The following is an 18,649-nucleotide window of genomic DNA, read 5'->3' on the forward strand; positions in this document are numbered from 1 at the left end:
TATGGTTGTGTCCCCATTACCCACTGGGACAAACACACTCAGTAGCAATTACTAGAAAAATAAAATCATTCCATGAAGTTATCAACTCAATGAGTTCAGACTCGTTGGGCAAACCGATCGAGTGAATGTCCCCGTGTCATCAAAGAAACGGTAATGAGATTCGAGGCAGAGAAACGACTGATTTGGTCTGAAGCAGCTACAAAATATACAGGCAGGAGCAGTTCTGTGAAAGTCACATGATATAGTACAAATCCAAATTGTGCAGCAAACCCATCAACGTAAGCCTTGAAATGTGTGCATTTTGAGTTAAGTGAATAGATGACCTTAGTGTGGGTTCTGCCAAAAGGAGAACCTAAGACAGACACACAAGTCCTTCCTGGAAGATGATCCCAGGAAGCTCATTCAACATGGCAGAGCAGATACATGAGACCAAGAGGGACAGAAATTTGAAAAAAAGGTGTGTATTAATGAATGGGTCACCACTATGGGTGCCTGGGGCTCAGTCCCACTGCAGACCTTCTGGGAGAGATGCTCCAGAATGGTCCTTCTAGCAGTGAAGTGGCTGGGGTATTTATCCACCATCTCCTATCCCTGGTTTGTTGAGAGTTGCTCCATCTAGGGCATCATCCCGCAGAACGTCCATCTTGCCCTGTAGGTGGGCAAAGTTTGTTCCCTCCAACTAAGAGGGAGGGAGACATGGGGAGCTGTGGGGACGTACAGAAACTGTCAGCAAACGAGCTCCAGGAAAGACCGAGGGAACATGGGTGGGACCCCAGCAATGTCTCCTACATAAAGAGATCTGATGAAGGATAAAAAGGGGACTTGACAAAGTCTGAGGGTTCCTGATTTCTGAATCAAAATATACTGTTTTAAAAGCAAAGGGATTCCTTATCCTGAAAGGTTTGCCCACATAGCAACTGCTTTGATAATTATGCCTCATCATCATTGGCAGCATTTTGAAAAAACATTAAAGCTAGAAAGGACTTCAAGGTCACATATGGTCCACCTTAAATGAGCCTAACCAAGTCCCCAACAACTTGTTCAATGACAGCACATGAATCATGATACCTGAATACACCACACACACACACACACACACACACACACACACACACACACAGAGAGAGAGAGAGAGAGAGAGAGAGAGAGAGAGAGAGAGAGAGAGAGAGAGAGAGAGAGAGAGAAAGTTCTGTTTCATGAGGGCAGGGATTCTTACCTATTTCATTCACTGATGTGTCCCCAGCACGAGACCAGGGTCTATAAAACACAAGATGGGTGCTAACAAATACTTATCTCATTTGTCACATAAGCTTTTGTGACTTTCCCCAGAAGACAACGTGACAGGTTCCGTAAGTTTAAATGACAACTGAAGTAGCCATCGGCCCTGGAGTTCTTAGCCTAATTTTGCACCCTGGACCCTCTTGGCTGTCTGACGCCTATGGAGTCCTCAGAAAAATGTTTTAAAATGCATAAAGTAAAATACATAGGCTTACAAAGGAAACCAATTAAAGCATAGTTATCAAAAAATATATTTTAATGTTATGGTTATAATGCATTAAATAACAAGATCTGTGATGGGTCTAATAACTGCCATAATTTCCAATAAGGAATATAAATGATTTTTGGAGGTATCTGCAACAAGTATAATGTGGTAATTTCTGCCGATGACCTATACCTTGGTCCTGCTTATACTACAGTGGTTTGGTGCCTATGTTCATAATTGAAGGAGCTGCTACCTTTCATTTGAGGTTAGTAAAACTGAAGGTGTAGTTTTTTCTCATCCAAATTCATGGACTCCAACCGTCTCCCCGACACCCACAAACTGACAACCTCCTGAGCAGTTCACTGGGCTGGGGATGGAGAGAATCCTTGCATAGAAACATACTCTGAATTCAAAATAAACTGACACAGAAAACTGGATGCCAGATTGAAAAAAAAAAAAAACCTGCATTAGTCTTTTGGGGTCTTTCATGTACATGTATGGCAGGTAAAATTTGAACACACATTTTAATAAGGATGCTAGAAAAATATCATTAGTAATACCTCTTATGGAGCATTTCCAGTGTGCCAGGTGCTGTGCTAGGGACTTAAATGTACTATCATTCATCCTCAAATAACTTTGCAAGGAGAGGACAGTGAACTCCATTTTTCAGATGAGAAAATGAGCACAGAGAAGCCCAGTAATTTGGCTAATGTTGCAGGTAGGCTGATAGCAAAGGCTTTTTAAACCAGAAGTTGTCATACTACTAAATCAGAATTATCTGGAGAGAGCAAGTAGTCAGAATACCAATTCTAGGGTCTCACCATAGAGATTCTCAATCACTGGGTTGATGCCCTAGAACTGACATTTTTCAACGACCCCCCTGAGATGATTCTGATACAGGCTGCTTGCAAACTGCACTTTGAAACACACATTGAAAGTTGTGTCTGTCTGGTTCAGGTTGCTTGGGTGTTTGTTCCAGGGAGGTGTTTGTGCCCAGTGCTGGTTTGGACTACCCTCACCTGTAAACAACCCCAGTGCACGCACTGCCTGCTACCTCCACCAGATGCTGCAGGTCATTCCTTCCATCTTCCTCCCACTTCTCCATTCTCATATCTCTGTTGTCTCCCCCATCCATGTGGCTTTGACAAGTCTTTGTTAATGGAAACATTAGAATTGGTGAGAAAAGAGTGGTTATAGTTTAGAGGGCTTTCTTGGGGTGGAGAACAGTCTTCCCTGTTCTCTGAGGCAGCTTCACTGGGAGCTATTTGCCGAAAATGGGGGAACCCTGCAAAGAACCACTCTCAGAATTGAAATCAAACTCCTCCTTCCCCGAAAGAAACATGCATATGGTTCATCCAGCCTGGCTTTTCCAGGCCAGCAGAGCAGCAACCAGACACAACATCCTTTTGTGCCCAGAGGCGTTTGTGTTTAAAACTCCAGTAAAAAAGAAAAATGACAGTTAAAGGGGTAATTGAGCATCTGTGGATTATCTGTTTGTTTTCTTTCCCGTCTCTGAGCTCAGGAAACAATGCAAATAGACGAGCCACCCTACAGCTTGTTCCTGCTGCAGGAGCCTCTGTGAAATGCAGGACAATGGCAATGAACATGAGTCATCCCTCTGGACACCTTGCTTTGTCCACCCATAGACCACTGGCCCTGCCCTCATCAGGAGGCCCCCTTTTATTCTGCTTAGTTGATGATGAAGATTAAAAAGGGCTAAGAAAAATAAGGCGAGGTTCATAGAAATTAGGCTGAACTTGAGACCTAATTTTAGGACTGCTAAATAAAGATGCCGTGATTAATAGTAACAATAACAGACATAGTAATAAGGCGTTTTATATGTACTGCCTATCACAGGTGGAAAAAAAATCACTCTTAATTTTGAGAATTAAGAAATTTGGATTCTAGAAAGATTTAATTAGCTTAGACACAGGGACGTAGCCATATGGCAACACTTTGTAAAGCGCTAGGGCACTTTGTTCTGTTTAGAATGACGTGTGTGTGTGTGTGTGTGTGTGTGTGTGTGTGTGTGTACACGCATGTATGCGTGTGTGTTTTCTTATCTGTTCTCCCCCTATAGACTCCCAGTTGTCGTTTACTACTGTACACCCAGCACTGAGCCTGCACTCAGTAGGTGCTCAAAAACTGTTTGTTGAATGAATGAATGACAATTCCAAAAATAGTAATGAGTCCTGTCTTGTGAAAGCAAAATTTTTAAAAAATACAAATTTACTTTTGTAAAAGTAGATTAAATTAAGTAAAGATGGAGTTTTCAGAAGTACGACTCAGAAAGCCTAAAAATGGTTTCTAAAGTGGATACACCTAAGTGTCTGTTTCTCCCCAGATCCTTGGATAGTTCCAGATAAGTAGGAAGTTTCCTAAAAATACATGAGATGCTAAAAGGGAAAGGGCTTGTCATGTTTGGGTCGTGGGGGTGAGATGATCACAGATGACGAAGGGTGGAGGACACGTGGGTGGGGTGGGGGTCGTTTGCCTCCGCTGGCACCAAAGGTGTCTCTTGGGCTTCCCTGGTGGCACAGTGGTTGAGGGTCCGCCTGCCGATGCAGGGGACACGGGTTCGTGCCCCGGTCCGGGAAGATCCCACATGCCGCGGAGCGGCTGGGCCCGTGAGCCATGGCCGCTGAGCCTGCGCGTCCGGAGCCTGTGCTCCGCAACGGGAGAGGCCACAGCAGTGAGAGGCCCGCGTACCGCTAAAAAAAAAAAAAAAAAAAAAAAAGCGTCTCTTTTCTCTTGTGCAACAGGCAACTTTCATGAGGAATCAGGGCTTGTTCCTCACTGACCAGGCAGGCACTGAGAAGAAGTCATGCAGGGAAAGACTGAGGTTGCCGGAGCAGCAAACAAATGGATAATAGGAGAGCAACTGGCTGATAGTTATCAAGATTTGCTGGTATAATGAACTTCTAAGGATGTGCTACTGCCAACAGTTGAAGACTCGGGGAGATAACTCATGCGCTTGCTCTCATGTGGTGATGACCTTACAGGGGTAGGGGGATTCCCACCCTAACACCAAAGAAAAGGATTTCCCCTACCCCTGCTCAGATCTTCTGAAAAATGATTATGTAGAAAGTGAGTGAAATCCAAACTATGTACATTTCTCTAGGGAATTTCAGTAAATTACATTTTATCACAAATAAAACCCAACCTAAGCTACTATGTTCAGTCCAGCTTTTTAATCCAAAGTGAAATGCCAGACTCAAGACCAAGAAGCACCAGAAGCTATATTAGACCAATCGCTCAAGAGGCGCCATTATTAAAGCTACTTATATTTGCCAAAATAAATCCACGTGTTTTCACCTGGAAAAGCCAACTCCCTCCCCCTCCCCCATTGTTTCCTTGCTCTTTCTTTGCTTTTCCTCTTGCAGAAATGAAATCCCGTCTTCATCATTCCCCTCTCTCCTCTGGGTGCCCCAAGAAACCATTTTAGTTTGTTTTCTTGTTTCAAGAAAGCATTCAAATGTTAGACAGTAGTGTGTTTTAATTCATTTTGAAAAACAAACTCACATGGATTGATTCTTCAGGTCCCCTTACTTGGACCTGACACACTATGAAGTCCAAACAACTCTGCATAGTTACATTAAACAGGTTCTTGTGCTGTGAATTCACTGGGTGCAGGTAGCAGTGAAACATTCCCAAGACAATCACTAGGCATGCAGAACGCCAGCCAGAAGCATGGGTCACTTTCAGGGGTCTTGCTGCAGGGAGCATGAGGCTGTATTTTGTGTACGTTGACAACGGTATAGGGTAAGCCATCTGTGTTCAAGGGAGTAAAGCCTCCAATATTCCTCTTGAACCTTAAGGGGTGTCTTTCCAAACGAAGTGTGGTTTCAATCCCTAAACTTCAGAGTCAGATACCTTTCCGAGTTTTATGAGTTGCTGCTTGGAGAGTCAAGGCCAAGCCACGATGAGTGTAAAAGCTGGCTGACCCCTTCCTTCCACTCCCCAGCAACTGTCCTTCACCCCATGAATCCGAAAGAATCCCCCCATCCTGCGATTTAAGCATGGATGCAGGCCAAGCAAGCCTTGAATACCCACGTCTGTTTGATTGAAGCTATGTTGGTATATCCCATGTACAGGTGGAAAGTGCTTTTTTTTTTCTACCTGATCCAGCCAGCAGAGGGGGGCTGGGGTCTGTCTGCCTAATAGTTTCTAGCCCATGTGCTTATATTGGGATCGGTCCCTAGGGATCTGGACCTGGTTGGCAGTCATTTTGTGGTGGAGATGGTAAATCACCAGCGTTACCACAATGACGAGGCCCAAGATGAGCCCCAAAATCAGGGGCAAGGTTTCCTCCAACTGCTCCCGCTCATCCACTGGGCATTTATGCTCTGAAATGGGAAAGAAGAAGAAAAGCAGTGAGCTCCTGCCAAAATATTCTGAATCATAAGAAAATAGTTTGCTTAAGAAAACTAAAAGGCAGATAGAGGTGAGAAGATTTCTCAAGGAAACTTCAGAGATATTTTCTTTTTCAGAAACAATACTTCCCAACCAAACTTAAGGCCCAATTCCTTAAAATTTCTGCATAGTGTAAAATAAAAATACATCAGTTAAATAGGGCAATATTCAGGTTATTGGATTCCAGGCCAATGTCAATAAAGCTTCCAAATGATTTATGCAAATTTTCAGAGTTTGGGCATTAGGCACAACCACCATCATTTTTATTGTTTATTTAATTTTTTAAACCTTTTACTCGTGTATAATGTACATAGAATCGCAGACAAAATACACCTTTTAGAAAATCTGAAATTACCAGGTGTTGTCAATGATACAGAGCAATTGGAGCTCTTGTCCACCATTGGTGGGAAATGGTACAATCACTCTGTAGTAAGGTAAGGATAAATAGACACCTACCTTATAACCCAGCATTCCACTCCTAGGAATTTACCCAAGAACAAGGAAAACATATGGACACAAAAAGACTTGAACATAAATGTTCATAGGAGCTTTATTCATAATAGCTTAAAACCAGAAACAACCAAAATGTCCATCAGAGTAGAATGGATAAATAAACTGTGGTATATTCATACAATAGATTATTAATCAACAATACAAAGGAATGAACTATGGCTCCACATAACAAAATGGATGCATCTCAGAAATATTATGTTGAGTGAAAACTGTCAGACACAGAAGAGTACATGTTGTATGACTCCATTTATATGAAGTTCAAGGGCAGGCAAAACTAAGTCTATGGTGATTGAAGTCAGAGAAGTAGGGAACAGCGTGTCTTACAGAACAGGACACAAGAGGACTTCAGGTGTGATGGAAATGTTCTGAATGTTGATTTAGGTGAGGGTTATGTGACTGCAAGTATAGGTGAAAACATACTGAGGTAACACTTCAGATTTGTGCATTTTGATATCTGTAAATTATACCACCATTGAAAAAAGAAAGTGTAGGGCTTCCCTGGTGGTGCAGTGGTTGAGAGTCCGCCTGCCAATGCAGGGGACACGGGTTCGTGCCCCGGTCCGGGAAGATCCCACATGCCGCGGAGCGGCTGGGCCCGTGGGCCAGGGCTGCTGGGCCTGCGGGTCCGGAGCCTGTGCTCCGCGACGGGAGAGGCCACAACAGTGAGAGGCCCGCGTACCGCAAAAAGAAAAAAAAAAAAAAAAGAAAGTGTAGAGTTTGATGGATTTACACCACACACATGAGAACTGGTATCAGAATTGTGGTGCCAAAAGTATTAGCTTTAAATGGATAATAAAATTGGTATAGTTATGGGGAAAATCATCTAATACACCATCCTTTAAAGAAGATAGAGGAGAAAAGCATGGTGTATTTTGGCAAAAAATTTATGGTCAAATTATTATTATAGTTTATTTCTTTATTTTTTTTAATTTTGTGGTACGTGGGCCTCTCACTGTTGTGGTCTCTCCCATTGTGGAGTTTATTTCTTTAAAAATTGTTTTGTTGCCTTAGGAGAAAGCCTGAATTAAATACATCACTGGAGAAGAAGATAAAGGGAGTATTAAACAATGAACAAGAAGTCAAAAGTAATTATGGGAAAATAAGGGGATGTCAAAAATTATCATGAAAAATACTGAATCCCCTTGCCCACCCATCCCCATTCATTAAGTGGTCAAAGAAAGGGGAATTCCTGAGTTCTCTTTCCCTTACCCACCATTCCAAAATCCACAAAGCTCTAGAAACCACAAGTACTTTGTATCATTCATGTGGCAGCAAAAGCTGGCTGCTCTGATTCTCATTTCTCCTCCTTAGCATGAAGATTCATGTGTTTCACTGCAGGAAACAGATTCATTAATCTGTTTGATTACAGGCGCTTCCCTGAGTCTTCTGGGTCTTATATAATATATGGACAATGCACTGTATTATCTTCCTAAAGTCCAAAATTATTCTGAATTCTGAAAAACATCTAGCCCCAAGGGTTTTAGGTGAGAGATTGTGAACCCATAAAAAAAAGCCACACATTCCCCTCTCAGGCTTAAGCCACTGTCTTCAAACTCTGCCTTTGACCCCCAGGAAAAACAGTATTTTACATTACAACCCAGAACACACGTATACATACATAACTAAAACCAAAGTGTTATAAAACAATGGTTTTCCTTACTTTGTGCCGCTAATAATTTATCCTCTGTACTATTCTCTTTCATTTAAAACAGTGCTGGTCATGACCCACTAAAGCAGAGGTTATAATCTTTCTAGTGTCAGTGTGATGAAACTATACCCCTTCTCAGAATACTTATGATTGCATAAAAATAAAACACATAAGATTACAAAGGAAACAAATACACTGAAGTTCATCTATTAAAATATTTTTAAATAATATGAGGGACAGTTATATATATATTTATTAGTACACAGGTATACTGGCTGTGACTGCAAAGTAGGGAGAAGCATAACTGTTACTTTGCAAGATCTGCACAAACATGTGGGAAGAACAAGACTATTATTTATATTGGTGACAAAGTCATAGGTATGATTAATACTACTGTGGGTTGTTACCTTTATTTATAATTGAAGGAAATGTTAAACATTAATTAGAAATTAAAGAAAATAAAGATGCAAATGTTTCCTATTGAAATGTACAGACCCCTTGAATTCTATACACAAACACTATGCACTCCAGGATTATGATCCTGTGCAATGAACTGATTATACAACCCACAGATTATAGAGCAAGGACAGCTGGCCTCCATCTCTGTCTGGGAGAAGAGCATCCCTTGAGCCCAGCTCAGCATCTGGCTTTTGGTGCTCGGAGACCCCTGACTCCCTGTTCATCTCCACAGGTCTTGGGGTCCCTCACACCTCTGCCCTGGCTGGACTTACAGTTCTAGAGAACACAAAACAGAGGCCCAGGGTGGATGGCCCATGATTGGAAAAAGCAACAACCATCCCAGTCATTGCAAAGAACCAGATGAAGACAGATCAGACAAAATTGTGTAACTGCCAGCTGCCAGTTCAAGTCCCCTCAACCATAAACCTGGTGTGCCCAATTCAATCCTGAATCATCTTAGGTTCTGTTTTCTAGACGTGTGTTTTATTTTGTTTTGTTTGATGACCACAGCATTTTAAAGTTGTATTTACTCCCTGAGGCAAACAAACTGTAAAAGCTCTTAATGAAAAGCAGCTCCAGATGAACAGCATTGAGATGGGCCACGGACCAGGAGGCAAGCTGATTGCTTTCTCCAGCTCTGCTAGCGCCACAGACTTTTCTTGTTGGAGAAGGTGGGCAAGCCTTTTGCTGGCCGTGCTTCCCTCTGCTGTCTGATAGGGCAACTGGAGGGAGGGGTTTGCCCCTCTTTCCATATCTTCTCTGGACTGGCTCGGGACTCCTGTAACCTCAGCAAAACGTATTTTGTGTACTGAGAAGATGTTAAGATGAGTGGGCTTTGGAGATCTTTGGCTGGAGACAAGCAGATACTCTCACCAAGATGTAAGGACAACAGTAAATAAGAAAACAATTACTGATTGATGCCAGTGTGTGCCAGAAACATCCCTGTGCACAAGGAAGAGCTGTATAAACTCTTTCCCACTAGCCTGTAAGCTCCACCAGGGCAGGGAAAGTCCCTATATCCCAGTACTGGGTGTACAGGTGTACAGACACCAACAGGGTCCTATGACCTTGGTATACACCATTCCCACCCATTCCAATAGGCTTTGACTACAAGGCAGGTTAGACATCCTGGAGAGTCAACGCCCCCCTTCCCCACCCCAGCAGCCATCAGTGGCAGATGGGAGTTGGAGGGTAACTCAGGTGGGTACCATACTCTTTCCCAGAAGTTCCAGCAGTGTGAGCCCCAGTGCCCACAGTGGTAACCTGCTCACTTATGCACCTGTACTAGCTTCCTTGCCTTCCCACCTCACTTCCCCACTCCACTAGCAGTGCCTTCTAGAACCACCTAAATAAATTACTTGCCCTTACATACTTATAGAGGATGTGCTTCTTGGGGAACCCAACCTAAAACACTAGGCTCCAGAGCAGTAGCAAGAACACAGAATGCTACAACTGGCTGGCTATGTGGCCCCGCGCTAGGCCTCTGTGTTCCAGCCCTCGACACAGTTCTCTGTGGTGTTAATAACAGGATTGTCTCCCTGGATGCTTCCCCAGGAGGCTCTGAGAAGGAGCACCTGCTCAGGTGGCATGTTTCTTCGCTGAGAAGTGCCACGCAAACCACAGGTGCACACAGCACTCTGGATCAGCATCGGCACACCATGCCCTGGTTTGCAGCATGGCAGCCAGTCTTGGGGCGCTCAGTTGGGGGTGATGTACATTCATTTCCACTAAAGCACAGTCATTTGTCTATAGATCTGGGTAAAATACAGATCAGGTGGTATCTCCCAAACACACTGTTAGAAACAATGATAAGCTCATGAATTCAGAGCACCCGACAACCTTTCTGAAGATGGCCCCCCGCATTCACATGTCTGGTACAGTTGCTCAGCTGCAGCAGCTGAGGCTTGGAGAGGCTAAGAGCACAGGATCTGATACCCAAAGACAGGTTCCTGTCCCAGCCCTGGCAGCCACAAGGAGCGCAGTCTTAGCCAGTAACTTTACCCCTAAGTCTCAGCTTCTCCACTGTAAACAGGGATCTCAGTACCTTCTTCACAGGTCTCTTTATTTGTTTGTTTCCCCCCTTGAGAATTAAGATGGGCCCAGTCTATATGTGGCGACTTAAATGCCCATTAAACCTGAGTGTTTAACAAAGGGGCACAGAGGCACCTTCATGTTCTATTACATTTCTTCTGTCTTTATGCGTGAGAGTCGCCTTTAATTCAAGCCATTAAAGTACTCAGGCTGATCTGTTCCCTCCCAGTGATGCATCCTCCGTGCTAGCACAGTCAGAGTTCTCCTGGGGCCTCAAAGGGACTCACTACCAGGAATGAATTGTGGAAGGACAAGTTACCCAACACCCGCTGAGACACATGGGCTGCCTTGAACTGCAGGCTGAGAGTTGCCACACCAAGTGTACCTGTCATAGAAATAAGCTGGCCTCCATGAATTGGCCCCTCGGTGGTTTATATTTTTCACTGCAGGCTGAGACCCACATCCAATTATTTAAAAAAAAAAAAAGCCCAAACAGACACATTTAGCCATTTAGGGCCTGTCTGCTTTGCATACAAATCTCACCCAACAGCTGTTACCCACTGATAGGATAGATAAGGCCCTAAGCTTCTGCTGCCCCCTGAGCTCTCTGACCCAAAGACTCCTCCCCGTGCTGCTAAGTGACATCACCTAGATCCATAGCCCCCTCCTGACACCCCTCTCCCTGCCAGGACATCCCTTATCCTCCTTTCCTTTGGGATAGTGGTCCCCAGGGTGCTGTAAGCCTTTTTCTGGACGGTCCCATGCTGTGAGGGGCTTTCCTTACACAACCTGCCCAAGTGCCACCCAATGAAGCTTGTGTGTTTCTGCCTCTCATGGTCATATCATATTCCTTGATCAGCTCAAAATCCCTCAAATCCCCCTACCGACAGTTTGCCATGGCCAGCAGTATCAGCAAGGAGCTTGCTAGGAATGGAGTCTCTTGGGCCCCGCCCCCAGAACTACGGAACCAGACTTGACTTGGCATGTTAACAAGATCACCAGAGCTGTGTTCAGTGATCTGGAGCCTCTGAGCTACTTTCATTGGGGATCAGCATAGTAGCCAAGCTCAACGGTCTAAAGGGATTTGTGTGATAAAGATGTCATCCCCATCTGGGCTGCTCTCAGCCTCTATGAGTGTCCACTAACTCATTTCACTGACCCTTCCTTGCTTTTCTCAGAATCTATGAAGGAGGCAGGTGGGAGACTGCAGACTGCCAGGTATGACCCCCTTACACAGGGAATAGGCTCTTCATTGGAAGCCCTTATGCTGCATGTCCTGCTTGCACACGACAGAACGCATGCACACAGTCCTGCAGTAGGCGTCAGACATATGACCAGGTGCCCTCCCCACCGCCACGCAGGCAGGCTTCACTCACCCACACAGGCATTAGCAACACATCAGAGCCTCCTTCTATTCTGGGGAGTGGGGTCCAAGTGCCAGGTTCCGAAAAGGCACTCCAAAAGGAATAGTTCAGATTCCACCAAATCAAATAAAATGATCTCTTACGAAACACACTGGGGACAGGTGCTGAGAGGCACAGACAGGAGGAACCAGGAACAAAAGGAGCCCTGCCACACAAAGGCACATTGATTCAGTGAGAGATCCTGAATAAGGCTTGCCTCCTCCCAGGAGTGTCAAGGCTTGAGCCCCAGGGAACCATACAGGAGGCAACACCCTAATTATTCCCCAGAAAAGCCTGGGTGAGACCAGTGCAATTTGCTTGTGCTTAATATATCTGCATTTAGGAAGTTATACATGCTTACAAACTGTCTAAATCTATCTATTTAAGCCCTGGAAGTGGATAAGAACTGCTTTTTATACAAAAACGTCATTAAATCTATGCCAAGAATATCACTGATTTTTAGGAAAACAGCTCTGGTCCTTATTCAGTACTCATTTACTCTTATTTTGTACACAATTCTGACATCTATGAGATCTGATTTCTCCATTCATAAATGACTATAAGCAGCAACTTAGAAATAACCCAGAGAGGGTTAGGGTGAGATTGTGATAAGGAACTAGTAAAAGCAGCAATTATAGCACCAGTAGTACCAAGAAATGAAGAAGTGTCTAAAAACCATTGACCAGAGAAACACAAAGAGTAACTAGAGACTACTGAAAGTACCTATACAAACTCAGAAGTATGTGATCCAATATTTTCAAAATGAATTCTGGGCCATCCATAATCATAAGTCCACTTACTTTTAATTACATTTAATATTTTCAGTTTAAGAAAGACACTTACATTTTATAAATACTTTCATAATCCACAGTATTTTTTAGTATTAAGATCTTGGCGTTTAGTTTAGTTTCAATTTTGTAGAAAACACATTAAGATGGAATAGCCCATACAGGTAAGAGCCATAACAGGTAGGCATGGCACTGCTGTACTAAATGTATTAAATTCTGATTTGCCTGGCTTTGAAGCATTTGCAAGTCTCTATTAATTGAGCCCACAGCTTCGGAATATCAATTCAGCCAAAGTTAACAGGGCATCTGCAATGTGCCAAGCACTGTACTTGTTGCTAAAAATATAAAGATGAATAAGAAGGAGGCCTTTCTCTTTAGGACAGTTTAACTTAGGAATTCCTTAATGCCTTCTGAATAAATCATGGGGGGAGGGATTCTATTCCGTATACTTTGAATGGGCGGGGCATTTAATGAAAGCTGGACTCCTTGGGACTGATTTAATGATTTGTGTGTGACCCAGGTGGGCATTCCCTAATATCCTACACATTCGAATGGTTGTATTCACCTGGGGACTGCCAGCCCAAAGGTAGGCATCAATAAAGCAGTCAGAATCTCTCCCCATTTCTTAACCACAAGGAATAAATGAGAATATCAAACTGCCTTTAACAACCTCCTCCAGACAACAGAGAGAGAGAGAAAAAAAATGAATGGGAGAATTCACTTACTCCACTTGCCCAGAGTAAATTGTTGCTAGATTTGGACAAATTGCAGAATGTGAGCTTCTCTCCTGCCCTTCTTCTGGGATGCAGAGAACCAGGAAGATATGGACGCCCTGAACCTGCTCCAGCTGGATCCTGCCTGACCCCCTTCCAGGGCTTGCATAGACTGCGAAGAAGTCTTCTTGCATGCCCCAGAGGGAGCAGATCAGGGGCCTTGCCTCCTTGGAACCTCATGGGTGTCCCTCCACACAAAGGTGAGAGCTGTACAGAGGCAGGTCTCCATGAGTCTCTCTCTGTAACCTGTACACACACACACACACACACACACACACACACACACACACACACACCTATTGCATTCTGGACACACAAAAACTTAGACTCACAGTGGTAGAACCTAGGGCTGGAAGTGTCTAGAGGCCATGGTGAAACTGAGGCCCACATAAGCAAAGGCCCTTCTCCAATCCATGGCTCTCTCAATAGCTGCTTGGGATTTTTAGCTGCCTTTTCCTTGGGAAACTTGCATCAAAATTATATATTTTTTTCAGCTGACTTTCTTATCTTTCTCCCTATCCACTTTCCTTTTTTGGCAAAGGAGGGGAGGAAAGGAAAGATGAAAAAATAAGGGAAAAAAGGAAGGGAGGGAGGAAGGAAGAAAACAGAGAAAAAGAAGGGAGAGAAAGAGAGAGGAAAAGAAGGAAGTGAAGGAGGAAGAGAGAGAGGGAAGATGAAAGAGAAAGTCATTGTAGTTGATACAATTCAGTTTGTTGCCTTTAGTCTTTGAAAAATATTATAGAGAGAGGCAGTGCCATGATATCCTAGAGAAAGTCCACGTGGTAACAGCCTGGTACCCTGGCAGGTTGCCTTCCACATCCATCTTGAGGTCAGCCTTTGCTTCCTTCCTCTCCCTCTCCTTCTGCCTCCCCACCGACCTACCTTCACTGAAGACAAAATCAGAGATGATGTCAAAGGGCTGGATGTGGACCGCAGACAGGATCATGGTGACTGTCTTCTGCGGATCACTGGAGGCTAGTGAAATGGTCTGCTGAGCTTGACATTCATAGGACTTTCCAGCTGGGGTGACCAAGGCAGATAGATGATGTGAGTTGGCTGTGTGCTTCCCGGCTGCAGGGAAGGCCCAGAGCAATGGTTAGGCCCCTATAGGGCTGGCAGAACTCTCATTATGGTGATCCAGATAGTTGATCTTTGCCTCTTAGCCCAGACCCCCCCTCTGATCCTCTGCTGACATGCCCTGTTGCCTTGCCCGGCTGGGGCTATGCAAATGTGAATGCACCCATTCTTTCATGAGCATGGATTTCTTAAATATTAATTTGGAATTTCCTTTTGGAAGAATAAAGTGATACCTAAAACCCCAACCCTTTTTACTATATAAGACCTCACAACAGAAATTCCAAAGATCCACAATGAACAGTGACTTGGTATCCTACACCTCGCACTGGCCTGCAGAAAATAAAATATCTTCCTCAGCAAAGCATGGCTGCTGCTAGTACTCTGAGCAGATGCCCTTGTACGCATACATATTCTTTGGAAGCCTGCCTCACCCCTTTTCCTCCTTTTCTGGATTAAGGTTTTTTTTTTTTTTCCTTTTTTTGGTCTAATTTAACTGTGTGAAACGTTTGAATATGAATTTTGATGAAGAGACAAAATTGCCCTTTTTACTGCGATGATAAGGGGTGAAACGGAAAAGATGACATATGTATTCTTATACATGTTCAGTAAAAATCTTTTCCCAACTCAGGTGCCCAGGTGATGAAAGGCTTCATTATGAGTAGATCAGATAATTTACAAAATAAAAAAATACATAAATTTAAATGTGGTCTTTGATGGTGCCTGCAGATCCCAGCATTGTTATTTGGAGCCTAGATATCCCTTGCCACAATATTTTTGGAGGATCTGGGTAGTTGTTGTAGTGATGGGCATGAAAAGCTAATAAATAAGGATGGTTTAGAGTCCACTCTGGGGTGGCCGCAGTGGATGACTGAAGATTGCGGTGAGGCCTGAGCAATGCGCCAAAAGATCTGAAGGACATCAGATTCTGACCCAGAATGAAAGTCATACTGTCCCCCTTGAAGTTTTAGCGCATAAGAATAAAAACCAGGGTGCAGAAGAAAATAAAAATACAGCTTTGTCCTTCTCCGTGCTTCTTTAAAGGACAAATCATAAGAAAGCCATCCTGAAGCAGCCACAGGAAGACAGTCCCTCAAGAGACATCTCATCCAGGATCAGGTGATGGGTGACAGGTTGGGCCTCAGGCCCTGGGTTTCTTGCGCATCTACAGGGCCTGAAGGCCAGAGGACCCACCGGCGCTCCCGCTTGCTTCCTCCACCTTGGAGAGCAAGTCCAGGGCTACCTTGGCCTGGGAGCGCAAGGCCCTGACCCTGAGGAATTCGGCCTCCAAGCCTGAGATCCCTGCAGTGTCTGCGCTTGCCCGGGCTCCTTTCCCAGCCCTGCTGGTCTCTACTCACCACTGACCGCGTCTTTAAAATGGGTCTTCTCCGAGGAGTCATAGACAAACTGGACCTTGCTCAGCCTCCACGTCGCCTCGGGTCCCTTGGATGTGTTGTGACTTTCCTGCCGAGCGGGGCAGGCGCGCGTTAACCGCCCGAGCAGATCTGGGTGGGGAAACGGAGGGGCGGCCCCTACCCACACCCACTTGGAGTCTGCAACCCCTCTGAGCGCCCCACTAGCACTTACCTTTACAAACAGCATTTTGAGCGCGTATGCGCGATCCACCCAGAACACCTGCAGCTCCGACTCGTTGTGGCCACAGTGGCCCTTCACCTCAGCTCCCCGGGTCAGTGAGATATCAGCCTGTTCCGTGATTAGCTGGGAACACAGACGCCCCGCACCCCCTCAGCGCGCGAGCCCCAGTGGGGGCTGTAAAGGGCAGCGCGTCCAAACTCCGGGTCGCACGCCTGGGCACTCCTTTGCGCGCGCGCTCCCAGGTCCAGGAACATGCGGTTAGATGCTTTGCGTGCAGACCCGGCCGTTAAGGAAGCAGAGAGAGGGATTTACTTTCAAAGCAGGCGGGGCGAGCAGAAGGCATTACAAGCCGGAACCCCCATGCAGCATTTGGGAGCAGCCTGCAGGGTGTAGGGGGGAAGGCGGGTGACCCAGGTCTTCACAGGGTCTTGAGGGAAGGTGCCCTTCGTCCCTGGAGCCCTAGGAGCAAGCTGCGAGGGAAAAAGTGCCTTACATCTACATAATTGCTGGCCCACACATCATAAGGGACAATAAATTTGGCTGCAAACTCTGCCATGAGACACGTCGTCCCATTTTCCCGCACCACAAATATATCTTTTTCAGGGTTAGTGGAGAGGCCTGAGAGATTCTCCACTTCTTGTTCTGCCATGATTCGAGCCATTGTATCTGCAGAAAACAAACAAAAAATCCTATCGGTTAGGGGCTCAGCGAGCCCACGCGTCTCGGGCACAGGGGTGGAGAGACAAGGAGGTCTGCGGGCTTTGGGCTGCCCAAGTTCCTTGCCGGCTGCAGGGCGCTCTGAGAGCCGTTTCGCTGACCTAGCGCCAACAAATTCGACTTCGTTGCTGTTAATTTATAATAAAAATAAAATTAAAAAACATTTAAAGCCTTATTAATTTGTAATCCGACTGGCCTTTTTCTTCATCTTAGGCTTTTAAACCAAAGCTTTCTCGCCAGTGCTCTGAGCCCACGAAGCAGGCCTGTGCAGCATCGTGTCTGGGATTGGCGTACAAGTGTGTGGCTCTCTGGGGAATTCCCTGCCACTGATGGGAAGGTCCTCCCCTCCTCCCCCCAAAAAAGAACAAACCCGCCAAACATTAGGGCCACGTTTTGACCTTAAGCTAATGGCTTTACTGTGCCAGTTCTATTCTCTGCAAAGAGTGCACCCTGCTCTGGCGGTTGCCGAAACGCTACTCACGGAAGAGCATCAGAAGAACTCGAAGTCTATTCATGCCGAGAACGGCTCTTCCTCGGAGATCCATCCTCGCGGAGCAGCGAATAAGGCCAGCCAGTGGTGCTGCTGCAGAGGCCGCCCGAGAGGGAATCCCTCAAAGTCGCCGCTGGAGTGAGCCTGAGTGAGCGAGGGGCGGGGGCACCGAGAGGGAGGAGGGAGGGAGCACGCGTTCCGTACGCACTGGCGGACTTGGTGTGGATGGAGTACCGCACCGACCCGGGCAGGGTGAACGCTAATGTGCTCACTGCAGAGGAAAGGACCGCGTGGCGAGGGAGCTGTCCACGGCTGCGAGTGCTGAAAGGATTCGGTTGTATTGCTGGAGTGATTGTGGCTGGGCTTGTGCAGAGCTCCAATGAAATTTGGGAAGGCTAAAATTTTCCCTGAGTCTGTTTCCTGCGCTGCAATTGCATCCGCAAAGATGATTCTATCCTGAGAAACTTAATAGCACCCTCCGACTTATTCAATATCCCTACCAGTACAGTGATTAGGTGGTGAAGACATCACACCACTGGAGTCCTGGCTTCTGAAAATGCTTCTAGCTCCTGAAGGAAAACGGTGGAGCACAAATTGTTGCTGCTTTGGGGGAGGAGGCGTAGGCAGGAATAGGGAAGGAAAATGCTATGGCAACAGCTTCCTGCATTTGGAGACATCGCCTTCTCTCCCCTGCTCTAACGAGCTCAGGGTTTAAAGTTAAACTGATGCCTCATCAAGTGAGGCCGTTAGTCAATGCAGTATGTCTATTTGGGCTTGTTTTTTGTGAGTTCTGTTCTCTGATTGCACGAGGACTTTGAACTCTGGGGTCACCTACCCTCGCTCATTATATTGTGACTACTCTGCTAAGAGGAATGTAAGTGAACCCAAAGTTTGTGAGGGTTATGTAGCATCTTTTAGGACAGTCCTAGTTATATATACACACACACACACACACGCATGCACACATATAATACTCTACAGCATCTAGTGGGACAGAAAAAACAAATACTACGGGGCTAATTCCTATATTTACACTTTTTAGTAGCTTGCTTGATTTTTAAATATTTTGCTCCATAAATCAGAATACAGCACTTTCAGCAATAGGCATACTGTCCTAATCAATTGTAGTGATGTCCAAATATTTTACTTCTTAGTGGTGATTTCATTATATGAAAAATCAACAATATAATGTCATAAAACAATGTCATAATAAGGGGCAAATTGCAAAGTATTTTCATGTTCATTGTCAAATTTGATCCTC

General features: G+C 45.1%; 1 protein-coding gene across 2 annotated transcripts; it reads right to left on the bottom strand.

Moving 5' to 3' along the window:
* Window positions 1-5,650: 5,650 nt before the first annotated feature.
* Window positions 5,651-17,443, bottom strand: LAMP5 (lysosomal associated membrane protein family member 5; the record flags this gene model as incomplete). 2 transcript variants are annotated; one of them, XM_082671065.1, is made up of 6 exons in its annotated part: window positions 5,651-5,829; window positions 14,394-14,582; window positions 15,944-16,049; window positions 16,173-16,304; window positions 16,675-16,847; window positions 17,380-17,443. In XM_082671065.1, the coding sequence occupies 6 exons, from the start codon at window positions 17,441-17,443 to the stop codon at window positions 5,651-5,653; spliced, it is 843 nt and encodes a 280-aa protein (XP_082527191.1). The 2 variants fall into 2 exon arrangements, with proteins under 2 accessions (XP_082527191.1, XP_082527192.1); XM_082671066.1 differs by lacking the exon at window positions 16,173-16,304.
* Window positions 17,444-18,649: the final 1,206 nt, after the last annotated feature.

Source organism: Grampus griseus (genome assembly GCF_964374135.1).
Source record: "Grampus griseus genome assembly, chromosome: 14".
Classification (NCBI taxonomy): domain Eukaryota; kingdom Metazoa; phylum Chordata; class Mammalia; order Artiodactyla; family Delphinidae; genus Grampus; species Grampus griseus.